At 58.8% G+C, this 20,767-nt stretch overlaps 1 protein-coding gene across 1 annotated transcript; it reads right to left on the bottom strand.

Moving 5' to 3' along the window:
• Positions 1 to 684: 684 nt before the first annotated feature.
• On the bottom strand, positions 685 to 20,031 carry ARID3C (AT-rich interaction domain 3C). The gene is made up of 7 exons (XM_017819011.1): positions 19,759 to 20,031; positions 7,536 to 7,608; positions 3,653 to 3,836; positions 3,167 to 3,411; positions 2,586 to 2,855; positions 2,333 to 2,422; positions 685 to 1,536 (listed from the first exon to the last, which is right to left on the bottom strand). The coding sequence occupies exons 1-7, from the start codon at positions 20,029 to 20,031 to the stop codon at positions 1,394 to 1,396; spliced, it is 1,278 nt and encodes a 425-aa protein (XP_017674500.1). The 3' UTR covers positions 685 to 1,393.
• Positions 20,032 to 20,767: the final 736 nt, after the last annotated feature.

Raw genomic sequence — 20,767 nt, 5'->3', positions numbered from 1 at the left:
TCCTTGCCTGGCAGAGGCGGCCTAATGGGATCCCCACCCAAGGATGAGCTGCCACAGGGAGCTTGGAGGGGAAGGGAGCCTCGTGGCCTGGCTGGCATGACTGGAACTGGTGCCCAGTATGATGCAACCTGTGCTTGAGGGCTCTGGTAGATGTAGGGCACCTGTTTGCAACTCAGAGCTCTCAGAAACTGAGGCAATCCTTGCACCGGAGGCAAACGTGAGGCGGGCTGTGAAACCTCAGCCATTAGAGCTGATAACCCGGGTACCACAGGCTGCAGGGGTGTCCTACACCCCCAAACAGGGACCTGGAGGAGCTTGGTACCCTGTCATGCACACCACCCCTCGACACTGGTTTGGTTCAGCAATTTGTTTCCTTTAATGGATACATGGAGTCGCACAGCTGCGATGGGAGCGAGGGGGCAGGACTGGCGATGCCGAGCCCCCCACGCTGAGGTAGAGGTGAGCCTTGCTCCACACTCACCTGCTCTGGCACCCTGGGGTGCAGGCAGGTGGAAGAGGAGCCCGCCCAGCCCCAACGAGGTAGTTTGGAGTGCCCGCTGTCTCCCCACCCTCCGGCTGGGGGACTCTGACATCTGGGCAGTCTTTGGTGGTGGGGGGGCTCTGCTGGGCCTCCATGCCCTCAACCCTCACCCCAGTATTAACCCCCAACCCCAGCCCCACCTCAATAAGCTCCACCCCCACCATTCCCACCAATATCCCCATTATTTGCCCCCACCAGGGTGACACCCCCTGAGCTGAGGACCTGGGGGGCTGAGATGCCACCACCCCGGGGGTGTCTCAGGGCAGAGGCAGCAAGCCCAGGCAGCGCAGGAGGACTGGGTAGGGGCATCTGCAGTGGGTAGGGGGTGCAGTATATATATAGGGGCTGCAGTGTATATGTGGCTACAGTTTACAGGGGCTGCAGAGTACTGTGCCTGCAGCATTTGCATGGAGGGTGTGCATGGAGACCTCACGTGGGCACCAAGGGGATGCAGTGTGTGCACTGGGGGTGCAGTGTATGCATCGAGGTGTGTACAGGGGCAGCAGTGCGTGCATTGAGGTGGGTAAAGGGGCTGCAGGATGTAGGGGATGCAGCATGCAGGTCCCAGGGGGTGCCCCAGGCAGCAGGGCAGCAGGAGATGTACAGGGGGTCACCTGGGGGCAGTGCCTTGGGAAAGAAGAGGTGTCTGCGTGTCAGAGAGCACACACAGGGACAAGGGACAAAAGGGCCCACCTGGGTGTTCAGGGCCTTGCATGGACACAGCTCAGTATTGGAGCAACAGGCACCTTGGGGTCCCCCATCCCACCGTGGCGGCCCAGTGGGGTCCCACAGCTCAGTCCCCCACACCCTGGGCACCCCCAGCTGCTTTCAGGGTGCTCTCAGGCCTCTGCCTTACGGTGAGGCGCTGGTGGGAGTGTGGCTATGAGAGGAGGGTGGGAGCAGGGGGTTTGGGGCAGGCATGGCGTTCGGACGGGTCTGGGTGCTCCCTCCACCAGGTGCCGGGGCAGCTGAGGGCCGGCGGGCGAACAGGACACCTGGGGAGCAAGAGCAGGGGGGTGAGGGCAAGCCCAGGGTTGGGGGATCTGCTCACCTTCCCCCCAGCACCCAGGCTAGGGAGTGTGGGAGCAATACCCATGGGTGCTCCATCTCCCCCTCATCACCTTCAATGTCTCCCCCAGCCCAGCTGTCTCCACATGCATGAGGCTGCCTGTGGGGTGGCCTGGGCCCATTTGGCTGGCAGCCCCACATGCTGATTAGCCCTGACCTTTCTGGCTCGTTAAATATTTAAGTCCTGAAGGAAAAGCCATCGATTTTAATTGAGGGGTGTCTCAGCAGGGCAGGTGTGGAGCTGAGGGACATGGGATGAACTGCTTGGCCACATAGGTGCACAGTGGCACCCCAAAGGATCCTCTGCTCCAGCAAAGCACCCCAACACCTTCCCCTGCACCCAACACCATGCTCTGAACCAGCCAAACCCACCACCCAGCCAGAGATCCTCTGGGCACACTAGCATCAGGGTGAGCTCAAATCCAAGCCCTGCCTGCAGGATTCTGGGATGCGAGATGACCCTAAGGGCAGGCTCACTTTTCAGCCTGAGTCTGTCCATCCCCCACTTTGGCCCTTCATTGCTAGCACCTGCTGTGGGCCAATTTCCACCCTTGCTGACCCCCTCCTTCTCCTGCCCCCTCTCCCCAGGCCCTGCCACTTCATTACGATGGATTTTATAGTAAAGACATCAGATTGAAGGAAGGACTTGCTGGCCAGGCAGTGGCTATAAGTTATTGGATTTCCCGGCCGCAATTACACAGGCCAAGCGGCCCTTCTATTTACCTGTGTAGACAACTCCATTTATTTCTATTGACATGTTGATACTGCTAATGCCGTTGGTGGACAGGTTCAATGCGGTCTCCTGTCTGTCATCTGGGGAAAGGAAATACCAATATGAGTGTTAAGAGAAACAGAAACAAGAACCTGCCTTAGAGAGAGAAGCAAGGACCCTTTGGGCATCCATGCTCCTCTCCAGCCGCTGCTGCTCCCACCTGGGAACAGGGTGAGCCCAAGCTGAGGTGCTGCACCTCGTTACCTCGGTTGGAGATCTTGACGTTCATAGGGAACTGGGAGGCCACAGCCAGGAGGTTGTGCTGTAGTGCGTGTTGCACCAGCCGCTGCTGCTCCTCTGCTGTCAGGGCCACCTTCTTCTCCGGGGGCTCCCCTGTCTCCAGCTTCTCCCGCAGCTGCTCCAGCACCACTGCCTGCGAGGCAGCTGCTGCTTGAGCTGCTGTGAGGTGGTGACCAGCCAGTCCCACGGGGATAGCGATGCGCCCCGGCACTGCTGCCGTCAGCATGCCGTCCTCTGCAACAACCAAGAGACCTCAGCGGGGCCCCTCATCCCCACTCCACCCCACCATCCCCGGCTGGTGCTACTTCATCCCACCAGCACAGGGCAGGGTGGGCCACCATCCCCTGCATCATCTGGGTTTGGTCATCCTCCAAAGCCAGCAGAAATAAACTTTTCTCAGTTCCAGAAAGGGACTAAAGGAACAAAATTTCTCGTATTTTCCAAGCAAAAAGAGCAAGAGCAGACAGGGAACATCCCTGCTCCTGGAGTAGTATCCACCCCTGGGAAGAGACGGCTGCTGCAGGGCAGATGTGATCCTCACCCACCTTTCTTAACACCATGCACTTGGCTGAGCTGGCCACAGGTGTGTGTGGAGATGCTGAGAGCTGGCAGAGGCATTTTGGGCGCGCCCAGCAGGGTTTGGGTGCTGGCTGGCGAGTAGTTGAAGAGTGCTGTGCCGAAGGTCTGCCTCCGTCCCTCCCGGCGGTTGCTGTCAATGGCAGCTTGGAGCTCCCCAGGAGAGCTGAGTGCCCGCTTCTCACATTCGTAGGGATACAGGTACTTCATGTATCTGCACAGGGAGAGAGCCAGGATGAGATCCAGCATCACGCACCTCCCAGCAAGCCCCATGCTGAGCTGGGCTCAGGGTAGGGATGGCACTTGGGAAGGGGCAGAGCCCTCCAACCACTTTTGAGGCTGTCCATGTCAGACCCCACTCAGGGCTCTGGGAGAGCTGAGCCAGTGGGTGCCCCAGGGCAGGGTGTGTGCCCCAGGGCAGGTGCTCCCACCTACCCCCACTGCCGGGCACTCACTGTGTGCGGAGGGTGAAGGCAGCGCTGGTGATGGAGGTAGGTAGGTTGAGGCCCTTGGTGATCTCCCGCCAGATCTTCTTGTTGATGACTTCGACCAGGCCACCCTTGTCTGTCACCAGCCGGTACAGGGTGTACAGGTCCAGCACTTGCTTGGCCATGATGGGGATGCGGTTCACTGGTGTCCCTTCCAGACGCACAAAGGAGACAGAAAAGGGTGTGGGGGGAGCCCACAGGGGCCCTTATTACCTGGGAACACAGCCTCCACCTTCTCCCCATTGTCACTGCAGGTACCCACAATGAGAGACACATCTCTCCATGCCCACGGGTACAGTGGGGTGCAGACAGGACCCCAGGGTGCCTGGGAGAGTGGCACTCTGCTCAAGAGCAGGGGAGACCCCGGGATGCTGGCACAGGGTCACCTTTGATGGATCTGTCAGTGGGGCCAGGTATGCTCTCAGCTGGCATGTGGAGCCACAGTGGGATGGGCAAAGTGTCCTCTTCAGACTCTCTTGGAGAAGGTTGTGCCTCTGCAATTTTTAGAGCTCTCTACAGAGCATCAATCCACAAAATATCTCAGAGCATCCTAGAAGGATTCACTGTGTAACACCCTTTCAGAGCCCCACAAAGAGAGACTCCATCTAAACTTTAAGAAGGGACCCACCTTACAACCTCTCTGAAGAGGGATGCCCCTCACAACCCTTCTGGAGACTCACTCTACAATCTGTGGACAGGTTTTCCCTCCCAGCCCCACACAGAGACACTCTCACAAGAGTCCCTGAAAAACCTCTCAAACTCAAAGATGCCTCCAGCACCTCCCACTGCTTAAAGGTCTTCGGTGCCCTGCCTCAAGAGACCTGACCCCAAACCCCTTGAAGTACCCTTAGTAGAGACCCTGACTCCTGGTCCCCCAGGATCACCCCCCTCACCGAGGCCATGGGGTCACCAGGGTTCTGTGAGCCCAATATAGACCAGCATGGTCTCCACAGCCACCAGGTCTGGTTACAACCCCCTCCCCACTTTCTCAGCACCCCCAAATAGCCCCTCACCCTTGGCACCTCGGGGCAATGGTCTGGGCAGTGGCTGAAAGCTGCAGCAGGGCAGAGGAGGGACAAGCATCACATCCCATCCCACCCCATCCCATCCTGTCCCATTCCACCCCATATTTATTCCTTCTGCGAGGTGGCGGGGCACAGGCAGTATTGGAAAGCCATCCATTTGGCCGGGGGAGGCTGTCACGACCGTGCTTCGCCCCTCAAACGAAGCCGTCATTCACCGCCATCCTCCAGCATCCCTAATTTATGGCCCTGATATTGGCTCGGCTTCTTCACATAAGCCTGAAAAATGAGCTCTTTTTATTCTTTTACTGAGTTCATTTAACTTTTTTTTTTTTTTTTTGTGTGTGTGTGACTGTGTTGTTCACCAGGTCTGGAAGGGGGAGAGGAGTTTATCCTCCTGGGAAAAAGGTAGAGATATTGACTTGATATCTGCTGTCAGTACCTCACCAGCCCTGGTGGGGGCTGCTGGCATGAGCCCCATCACCTCGGGGGGGGTGAGAGGTGCAATTCAAGGGCTCTCCCTCCCTCCCAAACGCGAGTTTGCAGGGTCTCATCCCCCACTCAATGGCCCATGGACTGCTTTTTTCCTCTTCCCCCCTCTCCAGCCGTGGTGGCCAGTGAAAGTGGCTCGCCATTAATCTCACGGCTGTGCGGGCGGGCAGCCGATGCCTGTCCTACTGACAAAGGCACCTGTCTGCGTCCCCGCAGAGTGATGGTCCCGGCCCCAGCCAGGGCGAGGGCCACAAAAGCCCAGGGAGGTGATGCAGCCATTGTGGTGCTGCAATTAGCGCCTTGATTGATTAATGGTCCCGTGTTATCAGCAGGGCCCTTGGCTTGGCACGGAGATGGGGAGGGGGGCTGCAGATCCCTGGTGAGCAAATACAGAAACAGCCCCCCTATGACCCAGCTCGCTGCTTTTGGGGTCCCACAGAAGTTGGGGCATGGGGATGAGGTGCCCCACTGCCTGTAGCCTGTATCTGATGGGGGTGGTGGTATCACCCCCATTAACCACTGTGGCCAGGTAGGCCCTTGTGCCATGGGGTGGCTTCAGAGGGGCTGTGCCCAACCCATTTTTCAGCCCTGCTAATTTTCCACCCTGCTGCCAAACGTCAGTGCTGAAACTGCCCTGACAGACATAGGGGGGACACATCCTCTTTCATTAGGGTTCACCCTGTGGGCATTAATCCCTTCTGGCCCACTGCCACCCTGGGGACACAGCCTGGGTGTCACAGGCCTGCCTGTGAACCCCTGAGTGCCACAGAAGCAGCTGCCATGGCTCATCCGTGGGTGCTTCTTACCCAGTTCCTGATGACCCTGAGAGTCCCATCACTGCCCCATAGCCCCTCTGGTCCCCTTTTTCTTTGCTACCCGACTCCAAAATCACCAACTCCTCCAACAGGCTTGTGCACACCCATAACTACACACCTGCATCCCTGCCTGCCCTCCCCAGGGGGACAGCACCCACTTGGAGGAAATAAAGGACGAAGGGGACAGCGGGCACAGGAGCAGGACAGCCCCACACAGAACGATGTAGAATAGAGCACCATCAGGGAAGCAAGCAGCTCCCTCCCTCCTCCCCAGACCAGCAGGCACTTACTTAATTAGCCCCGGCCCCAATAGCGAGGGAGTTAATTAGCTCTGGAAAGAGAGATAATGAAGCCGCAGAACAGCCCATGAATCTTGCAGCTGATGGATGCTGGGGGGCCGAAACAGCACCGATGCTCCCATTCGCTCCCCATAGCCCTGCACCAGGGCCAGGGGGATCAGGGGGCACCCATAAGGGCAGTACCCAGCCCTTCCACCACCTCCAGCCTAGCTCCAGCATGAGCCCCGTGGCTGGGCCAGCGCCCCACAGCACAGCACTGAGTGAAACAAGTTTGTGGTGTCTCAGTCTGACCCAAAAGTCAAACCCTGCAGCCCCACAGACAGGAGAGTACCCTCATCACCCTTCCTACGGGCAGAGCACGAGGGCAACTGCCCCTTTCTGCCCTCCCTCACCCCACACACAGGCCAGCCCCGCTGCTCCCGCAGCCCCCCCCCTTTAGCCGTCCCCTGTTAATTAGCTCGGCATTAACCTCTGCCTGGGGTTTACTGGCTATCGAGCGGCTTGTTCATTAATCCACACACCAGCAAAAGGCTCTAATTAATACGGCCGCCCACACGCCCGCGCTCGGCAACTTTTAATTGTCGGAGGCCCGGCCGGGGAGGGCGAAGGTTAAAGCATTTATCGAGTCCCCGGGAGCCGGCACGGCCCCCCATGCCGATAGCAAAGATTTCCGATGAGGATGGGTTGGCTGGTGAGCCCTTAACCCCTGGGTGCCCGGCGCGGGCCCCAGTCCTGCACACCATGGGTATCGCTGAGAGATGCTGGTGGTGGGCATCCTCACCAGGTGCTGCTGATGGGGAGCCCTAATGGGCACTGCCAAGGCCATTCCGACCAGGCATCACTAAAACGCCCTGAAAACTGCTAATGGGTATCATTAACGGGTGTTGCTATCGCTTGTCTCCGAGGGGTATGTTAATGGCCATCCCCACCGGGAGGGGGATGTTAATGGCCATCCCCACCGGGAGGGGTATGCTAATGGCCATCCCCACCAGGTGTTCCCAGTGGGCATCTGTGCTGGGATCGCTGACGGGCAATCGGCATGGACAGCTGCCCCAGCCTGGGGCTCCGGGGGGGTGGGGCAGGGAAGGCACAGCAGGACCTGCCTGGGGATTTCGCAGTGACCTGGAGCAGCTCAGACCCGAGAGGATCACACCATGAGCCCCTGCCAGCCAGCTGAGGCCGGGGTGAGACACTGACACCCACCCCAGCCACCCACCTTTACCTCTCTTCTGCATGAAGCCAAAGAGGTCATCCAGGAACTCCTTGCGTTTCGGGTCCTCATCCAGTTCGTAGAGCTGGGGGCAGGAGAGAGAGGGGTCAGTGCTGCTGGCACATGGAGGTGAGAAAGGCAGAGGGTCCTGGCTGTGCCAGGACCTGGCATCATCCCTGGCCCCACGTTCCTGCTCTGCCAGCAACAAAAGGCTCTGTGTGCACCACGGACAGAACTCCCTAACACACCCTCTGTGCTGCAGCACTGGACTCTCCCTGTGCCTGGGGTCTGGTGTGGGCTTCCTAAAAACCACTATTTTGTACCTTTGCTGCAGAGATGCCGAGTCAGTGCTTCAGTTTCCCCCTGTTCCTTACCTTCTTAGGTGGAGGAATCAGTGTTTCAGCCCAGGGGCAACAGCAAACCCCAGGCCAGACCCTGGGATCAGGATGCTCAGCCCTGCTCAGCTCTTCTCTGGCTCAGCACTGCTCAGCACTGCTAGTGTTCACCAAGTCCCAGCACAGGATCAGCATCCTCCTCAGATTTTATCCCTCACAGGGACACATGTCCAGCTGCACAGTGGAGATGCTGGTCCCATGCCAGGGCAGGGAAAATTGGCCTGGCCATGGCACTGGTTACTGTGAGGGAGCTGCCAGCACTGGGGGCTGGGCACTGGTTACTGTGAGGGAGCTGCCAGCACTGGGGGCTGGGCACTGGTTACTGTGAGGGAGCTGCCAGCACTGGGGGCTGGGCACTGGTTACTGTGAGGGAGCTGCCAGCACTGGGGGCTGCCCCAGCAAGTTTGTGGGTGCACTGATGCGTTTGCAAGCCGGTGACTGAGCACACAGTTGTACAGATGCACACTGCGAGGATACTTAAGTGTGCTGTATGGATGCAGGTCCAGACACACGGACACAACCCCCGAGCTGAGCTGAGCTGAGGGACAGCACCGGGGAGGCGAGTGCAGCCCCTACGCCAGGGACGTGAAGTGCCGGCTCCGTGCGAAAGTCGGGGCTCGCCTGATTCCAGCACAGCGCCTGAGTGACCATGACAAATTGGAGCCCGCCAGATCGATGGCCCAGCAGTAAAAGTCAGAGCACATGAAGGAAAAATTAGCACCAATCGAAGACGCTATAGACACCAATTCCTCCCAGCAAGCCCGGCAAGAATTTAAAGCCATTGAAAAGAAACAAAACTCAGCAGTCCAGAATGGATTTCCAAAACATATACAAAGAAATGCAAGCTGGAAAACAAAGTCAGGCACAAAATAGAGTCGTTTAAAAAACAATTGTGCTGGGAAAGGCCGTTAAAAACCAATAGAAAGGGAGCACACTCTCCCCCCCCTCCCAGCACATCATTCACCAGACAGATAAAAGGAGCTGTGCTTTAGGGACATCAGGCTGCAGAGACATGGGACGTGGGGATGGGGGGGATGCAGGGACGCGATGGGGACGTGAATGCAGAGATATGGGGATGTACAGGTGCAGGGGTATGGGAATGTAGGGATGTGGAGTTGCAGGGATTCAATGAGGATACATGAATGCAGGGACGTGGGAATGTAAGGATATAGGGATGAAGTGACTTGGGGGACATGGAGATGTAGGGATGCAGGGGTGGAAGGGACATGGGGCCATATGAGGATGTGAGGATGCAGGGATGCTCCTACAGACACCCCATGGTTCCTGTCACTGAACAGACACATCTAACACGGTCCCTCATCTAACGCATGGTGCCAGCTGCCTGTCCCTTGTCAGGGTGCTAACTGCTTGTACCTGAACCGGTCTATGGGTGCTACTGCCAGACTCCCACCATGCACACTGGTGCTGAACTGCCTGGCTCCGTGGTGTTCCATCTGTGCTGCTTCCTTGCTCTCTAGATCCCACACTCACCCATCCCCTCCTTGCAGCTGGTTGCTCTGGGAGTGCCCTGACCGTGAGTGCCAGCACCCTGTCCCTCTCCTCCATCGTGGTGTTCCCTGCCTTGCTCTGTGCCCCCTCCTCATTGCCTGTTCTTTCCCAGGAGCTCCTCAAGCCATTGATTACAGTAACTAGGTCAGGTTCAGAGCAGAGCTCCAGGAGGCTGCTTTGATTTCTGCCCCAGGAAGGCTGTGTCGGCCAGGCTTTGCCTGCATTTCCTTGCCTGTGGAAGGGCTCCGACCCCCACTGCTCCCCATCAAGCCCGTTTACATCCCCTGAAATCTCCTGGCTTGTCAAAGCAGGAACAAATGCCCCAAAACTGGCAACCACCACTCATCCCACAGCAAGGGGAAGCCACGGCCTTCCCGGGGATCACCAGTGGTTGAATTTCTGCACCCACACACCCCTGCTGTGACCCAGGGTGCCACTTGTGTTTCTCCTTCCTACAAGCCAGGCAGGATCCCACCTAGAACGGGTTCCTACTGACTCCAGCCCCCAAAACAGGTGTGACCTCCAAGTGCCAGGTTCTATTTTTCCACTGTTTATTAACCCTTAACCTTTCATCTGTGGGGCATTGAGATACAAAACCATGTTACATCACACGGGGGACAAAGGCCAGCTTTTAAGTGGAGACGAGAGCAGAGCTGAGTAACAGGGAACCAGACGGTGAGGTCCTTGGGTACACTGGGATGCACCAGGTGTTCCCTCAATTTTGGGGATGCTCAGGCTGGAGAGGAGGTGGTTTTGGGGGATTCCCACTCATGGGGGGTGGGAACTGAGTCCCAGACAAGGATGGTAAAGGCATCCTGCCATCACAGCTTCACAGGAGTGACACAGGGGTAGCATGGGTGGTTGGCATAGGTGGTGGTCTGCTACAGACTCCAGGCAAGAAGGGACCTATCGTTCAGCCCTATCCCCAAAGAAATCCAACTCCATCCATAACCCAGGGCTCTGGGTCCTGTTGCTCACCCTGCTCCTCCTCCTACACGGTGGGGACTGTGGTCCCCTCCCACCTCACTTGGGGACTGACCATCTAAGAGGCAGATCAGAACTCTCCTGAGTCATACACACCTCACCTGGCTCTACATAACCCCACGAGGGCTGACAACCCCACATGGGTGTGTACAAGCCCACGCAAGCATATACAACCCTACACAGGCATGCACAACCATGTATGGGCTTGCACAACCCCACAAGTGTGGGTACACTCAGCCCCCATGAGTGTGCACAACCCCTTATGGTCTTTGCAAAACTCCACACAAGCACGTGCGCAGCCCTGTACACAGACACACATCCTCCTCAGGGCCACATGCAAGCTCGAATGGGCACGTACAACCCTGCACAGGCACGCACAACCTTGCATCAGCGTGCACAGCAGAACAACACATGAGCGTGCACGAGCCTGCACACGCATGCCCAGCCCACACAGGCACAAATCCCTACACAGGAACCATGTCTGGATGGGCACAGCCTCCCACAGGCATGTACAGCCCCAGGTGGGCTGGCATGACCCCAAGGTGGGCACGCACAGACTTTTTATGGGTACACACCACTCTGGACGAGCATCCACAACCCCACATGTGCATGGGCACACACCCCATATGTACATGCACAATTTTAGACAGGCCTGCACAACCCCAGAGGGGCACACACAGCCCCAGACAGGCAGATGTAGCCCCAGACAGCCACGCACAGCCCCAAACATGCACGCCCAACCCTAGATGGAACATGCACATTGCTGTTACATGCACACAGAACTTCAATATGTGCATCCACAGCCCCTGACTGGAACACACCACCCCAGATGGGCATGCACAGCCTGAGACTGGAACACACACCACCAGTGGAGCACACACACCACAGCTGTATCCGCACAATCCCACACATACATGCAAAACCCCAGCCAGGCACTCTATGTGGGTGGACACACCCCACCCTGCAGGGGCACATGCTGCCCCAGCCATGTGCCTCGGAGCAGTGAAGTGGGCCTTGCCTGGGGGCAGTTGTGCAACACAAGCAGCGGCTCCTGCTTGTGGTGACCTATGAGCAAGGACCCTTTTAATCGTGTTTGTATTGATATAATTAGTAACTCATTTAACGCCATCGATGTAACTATATTCCTCTATAAACAGAAGTATTAAACTGTCAAGTCCCGGGATCGATACCCCACCAGTGCGCAGTGCAGCTCTGCCCTGCCGACCTCGGGGACTCTGGGGTCCACGGTGCTTGGCCACCCCATCAGCCACGGAACCCCAGCACCACCCCAACTCCACCTGGCACCGCTGCCTGAGTGCTGGTGCAGGACTAGGGCAGAATGTCCTCATCCCCCACCCCACCCTGGGTGCAGCCCTGGGACCCTGCTCCCTCCTGTCATCCCACTGCCATAGCGACATCTATATTCCTTAAGGGGTGGGGATAACGGCACTTGTCAGGCAGGTTAAAGGTCAGCGGGTCGAACATGGTTTATTAAAGGCACGTGAATAAACCTTGTGCCTCCTCCTCCTCACCGCAATCAAATAACATTGTTAGCTCCACTCACTCACCCAGGAGATGCCTCTCCTGGAGCCAGGGGGGCCTGCAGGGATGGAGCTGGGGTTCCTGAGACCACTTAGCCTAGCTGATTCCCTGGACGGTGGAAGGATGTGGTGAGGTGCTAAGGCACCCCACAGGCATTTCCAGGCTGCCCTGCCTCAGTGAGCCCCTGCACACTCCCGCCAGGGCATTGCTGCCAAGGGAAGCAATCTCAGCTCTCAGCGGGACCCCGCGCAGCCCCTGCTCAGCTGCCACCTCCTGCTGGCAGCCAGGGCTCGGATCGGAAGCCAGGATTTAATCCACTTAATATGAGTTGTATCGATCCCGGACCCAGCTCAGCTCCCCCCCACTTTGCAACCCCCCCTCCTAACCCTGAGCCGCTTAATATGCACCACATTGATTATCTGCACTGCTAATTTTTCCATCTGGCCCCTGTTCACGCAGGGCACTCAGGTAACACTTGTCTCCCTGCTCCCCTGGCCTCCTGGGGTGCAGCCACACGCCACGGGGGGCTGACCACTGACGCACTGTTTTGAAGTCACTGCACCCCTCCAGAGCACCACTGTCGCCTCTGAATAGGGGTCTCTGGCTTCCTCCCTCAGGGAAATGATGCACACCAACCAGGCACCCAGACACTGGAATTGGTTCTACCCTGCTCCCTGATAGCATAGGGGGAATAGCCATGAGTGCCTCAGTTTACTCTGCAGGTAATCAAGGAAACTGGCTATTGCCATTTGAGGCACAGCCCTGTACACCCGGGGGTACAGGGATCGGACACGCAACAGTGTCCACAGTCAGAACCCCCCAGCCATAGACCACACACAGGAAGCTAAGGGGTTGTGGGTCCCTCCTCCCCATCCCTTCTGCCAGAGTTGGGGGGCAGTTCACTTCCCGCTGGGCACAAACCACCCCCTGACCTTGTGAGCCACCACTCGCCTCTGCCACCAGTTGTTAATAAGTTAATGGTTATGGGACGGCTCTGCTGGGACGACGGCTGCATTCGAAGGCACTGCTGGTTCCTGGGGGTACGCTACTCCCCTGACCCCACAGCCCTGACGGGTGCCGAGATGCTCGTTCACCCCAACATCGCCAACCGCAGTGGTCACCCCACCTGTGGGGCTGGACACCTCCGTTTGGAGACCTCCCTCAGAGCCGTGGCTCCCCCCCAAGATCCTTTCATCACGCTTAATATTTAACGGCGCTTTATAGAGCAGCAGGTTTAATCAGCGCTGATAATGCGGCAGATCCGGCAGGTCATTAAAACCCCCCTCCCCGCCACAGCAGGCACTGCCGCTCCCGGGAGGGCTGCCTGCTGCAAACATTAACCCGGTTCTGTGCAAGGTGAGGGACTGTGTGCTGGCAGAGCTGGCCTTGAGATGGGCAGCCCCCTGCCCACAGCCCCGGGGTGAACTGGGGGGGCTCACAGGGTCCCCAGCCTCCTGCTCAACACATTTTGCAGGAGGGGAAGCCGAGGCACGGGGTACCGGCTCAGCTCCCGCAAGGGCTGGACGCAGAGGAAACATGCTGTGTGGTGCCACTGTGGGTGCCATCCATGGCCCTGTCCTACTGTGTGCCCCATCTGTCTGGGGGCTGCGGCACGGCGTGGGGTGGTCTCGCTTCCCGGAGAACGCGCGTCCCCCAAGATCAGCGCCTTGTTACTCGTTCATGGCTGAGCAGGCAGGGAGTCAATGAGCGGATTTGTTCGGGTTAACCTCCCTGACCTGCCGGCGCTTGCCACACCACTGCCTCCCCCTCCAGCCTTGCCTTGCTCCTCATATCTGCCTCCCTCTCCATTCTTGTCTCCCTCACGATCCCTCCCTGAGTGATTGAAGTCGTGGGACACCTCCCTGCCTTCGATCCCTCCTGGGGTGATCAGAGTCCTGGGATCCTGTTCATCACCAGCACCACCCCAGGTGTTCCCGGGGGACATCCACATGCACACCCTGTGTGTGCACACAGGGCACGTCCTGGGGGTCTGTGCATGGACACACCTTCTATAGGGCTGGGTGAGTATGGGGGTGCATACCCAGGGGGGGCAGGCTGTGTGCGTGCCTGGGATGTGCACTGGCTGCTCAATACCTGCTCCCCCTCGTGCACCTCTGGCCCCATCACCTTCCTCTGTCTGGTTTGAAGGGATGATGTGGGAGAAAGGGCTGGTGGCCCTCCCCACCCGGCTCCCCCATGCAGGCAACCCTAGTCCCTGTCTTGGCCTCCAAAGAGCTGAGTGCCCAAGAAGAAAGAGCATTTGGGGCTGGTAGTCACCTATGCCCTGCCACAGACCCGGGATGTGAGCTCTGGATCCACGATAGAGCAGCCCCAAGCTGCAGCCTACAGGGGAGAACAGCCCCACCAAAGCAGGCATCGCCACTGGCTGCCCTGTACCCCAGGAACGCAGTTATGCTCACCCTCTGCACACTCATGCACATAACAGCCTGCTCTGCAGATGCACACAATCTTGTGCCTGCTCTCCTTGTGCAACTCACCCTGGACTCAACATCCTTGGACAAACAGCCCCACTATGGATGCTCACACAGCCCCTAAATATGCTCCCCCTCTGCTCAGACCCTATGCACACTTATACACCCCTATGCACTCTTCCTGTGCACATACAGTCCTTGTGCACATCCATCCATCCCCTTTACACACTCTCCCCACGCACAACAACTAATGTGCATGCCCATGCACATGCCCCCCTCCTGTGCATGCTCATATGTTCCTACACGTCCCTCCTGTGCACACTCACACAATCCTATACAGCCTGTCCCCTATGCACACTCACCCCCACACACACCTGAGCTTGCTCCCACACCCCCACACAGCTGCAAAATGGCCTTTGGACCAAAGTCCACCACCCAAGATCTAACCTCCCCGCTGCAGCCCTGCCCAGCTGGCTGCCAGCGTGGGGAATTTATTTCCATTATTACTCCAGTTAGTGGATGATCAAAGGCCCCAGGTTGGTGTGGGGGTGCATCACCCTCCAAATTCTCCACTCGCATCTGATCTTGGGGAGGCGGCTGAGGAGGGTGCCAGAGGCAGCTGCAGGAGGGGGGCTCCTGACAGTGCTCCTTTGCCCTCCGAAGCGTCTTTATTCTCACACCCTCAACTAGTTTTTACATGTCCTCTCTGGAGCCCCCAGCCTCAAGCAATCAGGACCCCCAGCTGGAAAATGGTGTCATGGCAGCTCCTCAGGCTCCCAGCATTCCCCAGGCTGCAGTGGGACTGGGAAGTGCCCTGGGGCAGCAGGGGGAGCAGGGGGCTGGCACACACCAGGACTGCTCAGCATGCCGGGCTGGAGAACGGGAGCAGAGGTGGTCTTGGAGGGGGCTCAGCCCCCAAACCCTGCCTCAAACACCCATGGGTCCATGCAATTCCATACACGGAGACAGTGGTACGTGCATGCATGTGGACACACACACTGGGACACCACACGTGTGTGGGCACACACATACACGTGGTCTCATACACATCCCTACACACACACGTATGGGTGCATACACACCCACACACTCGTACAGATCCATAAGCCCATTCCGGCTCTCACACGGGTTCATATACATTTGCACAGTCTATGGATCCATACAGACACACAGGGTCTCCCAAGGATTGCTAAACACAGGAGCACTCACAGATCCACACACGTGCATCAGCCCTCACAAAGGATTAGACACGTATCCCCACATTTACATGGGCACTAACATGGGTCCATGCACTCACTCTGGTCTGTATGCACACACACCCAAAACACTTCTGTATTCACTCCCAGTTGTACCCCAGCAGCCCCTTGCTCCTGCCCTGTGCCCTGCACTCATGCTGAGCTGCTGGAGCTGCTGGAGCTCTGGGGATTAGCACACTGACCCTTGCTGCTGATGCCACCTTCCTGCTGCAGGTGGTCCCAGACTAGGAGCAGAGCTCTGCCCACAAGTTTACTGAATAGAAGCCTCCAGGCAGACGTGGACAGGAGCAAACACACCACATCCACACCCCCCCTCCCTGCCTCCGCAATGTAACCAGAGACTCTCTAATTTAGCTCTGGGAGCCCTTCAGTTGTTGTTGCTGCACCTGGGTTGAAGATGCGCTGGAGGCGAGGAGGGGGCTGGGGCATGGAGACCACTTCCCTCTCCCCAGGCTCCCCCTCCTCAGTCTCTCCCTCCATTCCCTGGACATTTCTGCCTCCATTCCCTCAATCTCTCAGTGACACCACCACAGAAGAAAGCAAATCACAGACTCTACCACCACATTTTGGGGTGACTCCAAGGCATGAGGTGGAGATCTGTGGCACGAGGAGATCTGTGGCTACAGCCAACTTGGGGCACTTTCCTCTAGGCTTTGAGATGTGAGTGAACGCATTCACAGCCGGCAAGCCCTCCCTAAATGCATGTGAGGGACAGGCGGGTGGGTGCAAGAGGCAACTGCCAGTATCAGGGACAGGCAGGGCAGGAGGGAGGACGAACCAGGATTAGGCCGAGGATGATGGCAAACAGCTGCTGGCAAAACCAGCCACCCCCAAATTCACTGCTGAGGCCACTAGATACCTGAGAGTCCCTAAAGGGCTGGCTGGGGCTCACCCCTGTCAGCTGCTCTTGGGAAGGGAGGAAGGAGCTTCAGAGGGTCCTGTTTCCCCCAACCACAGATGAGTCTGAACATTCTGGTGGGGCCCTGGCAGGGAAGGCATCCTCCTGCCAGCAAACACTCCACTGACAGCTGGACACAAAGCCCAGGTGTTTGAATCCCTCCTGCCCTGGGGGACAGAGAAGGAAGCCTGGGGATCTGGTGGTGTTCCATTGCCTAGAGGCAACGAGAGCACCCATCCCTCTGTATAAGCGGAGCTACCCTGGCAGGAAAAATGAATTCATGGAGCTGAGCTGGCACCAGCAATGCCAAGCTCTTAATCAGTGCCCTCCAAGTCAAATGTGATGCAGCACCACAGCACTGCAACTTGGCAGCATCTCCGTCCTTGAGGAAGTTGGGGTTCATGGGTACTGCACAGTCAGACCCCACTCGGTGCCCCCCACCTCAGGGCTGAGGCTGCCTCACAGCCCTGGGTGGGGAGACCTCCCAGACCTTTGCTCAGATCTCTACCCATGTGTCCTTATCAATGTACATACACTGGCGCCAGGGGCTGATGCAAGAGGTAGGGGTGAGGGGGTCTCAACCTCGTAACAGCAGAGCGGCCCTCCCAGTCAGAGCAAAGGTCTCACCAGCCCCCACCCCACCTCCCCAAAGCAGTGTCTCAGGAAGCATATAAAACCAGGGCAAACACAGGGGATATTTCCCCAAAGTGCTCCTCTAGGCAAAGCAGCATTTGCCTATTAACCCTCAGGGGGTTCCTCCACCACACCCTTGTTCGCTGCTCCCATTCTTAGCACCACTGCACTGTGTGGAAACCCTTCCACGGCTGGTCCTGCACCAATCCACCAACCCATCCCCATAGGGGTGTCCTCCCCACTGCAGAGAGATGGGGAAGTGTCTCCCTGACCACCTTCTGCAAAACAGCCTGGACTTGGTGGTCCCTGTTCACTTAGCTATGCTACTGACCCAGAAGGATGACAGCAAGGACAAACCCTAAGACCTGTCTCAGGTGATGCCATGATGGCTTGGGGCAGTTTCAGGTAGGGAGTCCTGGTGGGAAACATAGCCCTGGTCACCACAGGGTCTCTCTCCAGCTCTGGGGCCCCCATGCCCACACTGCCAGTACCCCAGCAGCTTTCCAGCATGCTTTCCCCCCACCTCCCTCCCGCAGCATCACAGCCCAGCCCCTGGGAAACCTCCAAAAGCCAAAGCACAGCCTTCCCACTTACTCCCTGTGGAGAGCAGAGAACCTGTTCCCCAGGCTGGGTGAGCCACAGCCCTGCAGCCTGGGGAGGGCCCAGCAAGGACATGTCCCTCCCAGGCAGGGGTATGTCCCCTCCTCCATGATGACAGAGGAGGGACGGGAATGACAGCCACCCTGCAGACCACAAAGCAAGCTGGCACCACAGCCTGCTTTAAACTGCAGGGGGACATCCACTGTTCCCTGGGCTGTCTGGGACATGCCATCAGGTGGGAACTCAGGTGGGGGTCTCCAGAGCAGGGGTGCATCACCTTTCCAATCATGACTGGAAAAAAAAAGAAAAGAGAGCAAGCAAGGAAGGAGCCAGCTCTGGCCCTGGGAAGTGATGGCAGGATTTATCTCGCACCCCAACCTCTCCTGCCATCTCTCTCCCAGTATTCACAATGCTCCTGCCCTGCACGAGGAGCACAGGCAGCCCCAGCCAGGGGCAGGGCGTGAGGCTGAAGGACGAGAAATGCCGGGGATGCTTTCTCTAGCCTCCTCAGGAGGGAGGAGCCGCTTCCCACCTCCCGGCTGACCCCAGGAACCGGACAGTCAGCCTTTTTCTCTGCAGCAGGGTGTAATGTAACACTTCCCGGACGAGCTGTTTGGCCTGTGCAGCTCACCCACCGCGGCCCTCCCCAGGCTGATTCAAGGAGCGTCGGGCACTGGCAGCATCCCCGGGCACGGCTGCGAGGCCGGTGCTGCCTGTGCCCCTGTACCTGTTGCCTCACAGGCAGGCAGGTGCCCAGTGTGTGAGCCCTGGCCCCTCCAAACAACAACCTATTGAGCACTCCTGAAACAAAAAAGGCCCCACAACAGCTAAAAGTTGAGTCCCTGTTGCTCTTCCCATCCTCTCCCACCAGAACTGGATGAGGCAGGAACTGCCTTCCTCCTCCTGTTCCTGAGTGGTGCCATCCTAAAATGCCACACACCAGCTGTACAGGGACATCTCTGTCCTCTCCCCTCACCACATCTTCCCTGTCACCCACTGTGCCCCTCTCTCCCTGACAACGAAGCTCATGGGGAGCACAAACCTGGCCTGGTACTGTGCACTCCATGCCCACACCCTTGTGTGGAGTGGCACTCACCATGCGCTAACCAGCACATTAAATACAGGCAGATCTTTCTTCCGTCCTATATATGAGCCCTTTCCCTGCACCAGATCTCAGTGGCAGAGGGGTGTCCCCCACGCCCACCCGGAGCGAGGCAGCAGGATCAGTGTGCTGCTCCCTCCAATGTAGGAAATCATTGGGCTGCATTTACCAGCCACAGTATGACCTGGTCCTTGCAGGGACACAAGGGAGCTCAGCTCCATGGCTTGCTGGCTCCTTGGGATAACCATGCACACCAGAGCCCTTGCCCTTTTTCACCTCTGCAAAACCTCTGTGGACAGGGGTCAGCCTGTTTTACCCGTTATGTAAAGCACCAGGGATGCAGGTGGGCACAGGGAGATGCCTGGACACGGGGCAGCCCATCATGATGCAGGGCCTGTGGACAGGCAAAGGGAACACTGAGGAGGTGGAATCATGAAGCAGGGGTGAGACAGGGTTTGGTGACAGGGAGATGGGGAGCACATGAGGATGCCTATTAGGGTGGGACAGGGCTTAGGGGCAGGGGCAGTGAGGAGCATTCAGGGAGCACTCATTTAGAGGAGGATGAGGAGCCAGGACTGGGATGCTGGGTTGCACTGATTGTACTTTCCCGGGATGAGGTTTGGGGGCAGTGGATGGATACCTTGGGGGTTCTCATTTAGCATGGCATTGCAATAATATCTGGGGTTAATAGGTGTACTGGGGCTGTCTGCTTGGCTTGGGACTGGGATAGGGTGTGGGGTTGAGCATTTAGGGTGGGACAGTTTGGGGGCATAAGAGGTGCCCATTCAGGGAGGGCTAAACCCCGAGTTTGGGGACCTTGGAGGGACACCGGGGATGCCTGCCCGGAGCAGCCGGTGCTGGTGACGGGCAGCGATGCCTCCTACCTGCTTGAACTGCTCCTCGTAAGTCCACTCGTGGTGTGGGGGCGGCGGCGGGTCGCGGGTCTGCCCTTCTTCCTCCTCCTCCTCCTCTTCCTCCTCCTCCTCCTCCTCTTCCTCCTCCCCCAGAGCGGCGGGCGGCGGGCGCGGGCCGGAGGCCGGGCGGCGGCGGGGACCGGCGGGCGGCGGGCTGGGGCCGGGCTCGGCCGGGGGCCGTCGGGGAGCGCCGTCGGGGCCGCGGGCCAGGCGGGCCGCCTGCTGCCGCTGCAGGCTCTCCATCACCGCCGCCAAGCGCAGCCCCCCCGCCGCCCCTGGTCCCCGCGGCGGGGCGGCCGGCTGCGGGCACAGGGCACGGCCTCAGCGCCGCCGGCGGAGGAGCAGGAGGAGGAGGGAAGGGAGGAAGCACCCCCCACCCCACCCGCTCTCCCAGCCGCTCCCGGGGGCCTTGCCCAAAAGTTGCCCGTGGAACCGTCGCCGCGCCGGGCGCGGCTCCCCCTGCGGAGGGGCTGCCTCCCCCCGCCAGGACCACCCGCTCACCCTACGGGGGGCCCGGCCCTCCGGTACCACATCCCCGCTCCTCCGGTGGACGCCCTTCCCGCTCCTACCGGGGACAGGTCCGACCCGGGACCTCCGTCACTGTCTTACTCGCTTCTCGGTCGGCTTCGGACCCATGTCCTGGTGATACTCCCGCCCCTGTTCCACCGAGAACCTCGTCCTACCGGGTACCCTCTTCCCGCTCCCACCGGAGACCTCCGCCCCGACGGTCCCACCGGGAACCGTCTCCTACCTAGCCGCTCGCCGCCTCGTCCCCCCCGGGGACCCCGTCCCGATCCCTCCGATGCTCCCACCGGGCACCCTGGTCCTCCCGGGACCCTCCTCTTGCTCCCACCGGGGATCCCCATCCCGCTCCCTGTCCGACGCGGGTGCCCCCACCCCGCTCCCGCCGCGCACTCCCGCCCTGCCGGGGCCCCTCCGACCGCTCCGTCCCTCACCAGGGCGGGTTTGGCCGCCAGGC

Source organism: Lepidothrix coronata, unplaced genomic scaffold, assembly GCF_001604755.1.
Source record: "Lepidothrix coronata isolate B3197 unplaced genomic scaffold, Lepidothrix_coronata-1.0 Scaffold72, whole genome shotgun sequence".
NCBI lineage: Eukaryota > Metazoa > Chordata > Aves > Passeriformes > Pipridae > Lepidothrix > Lepidothrix coronata.
This window is presented reverse-complemented; position numbering and strand designations above follow the sequence as displayed.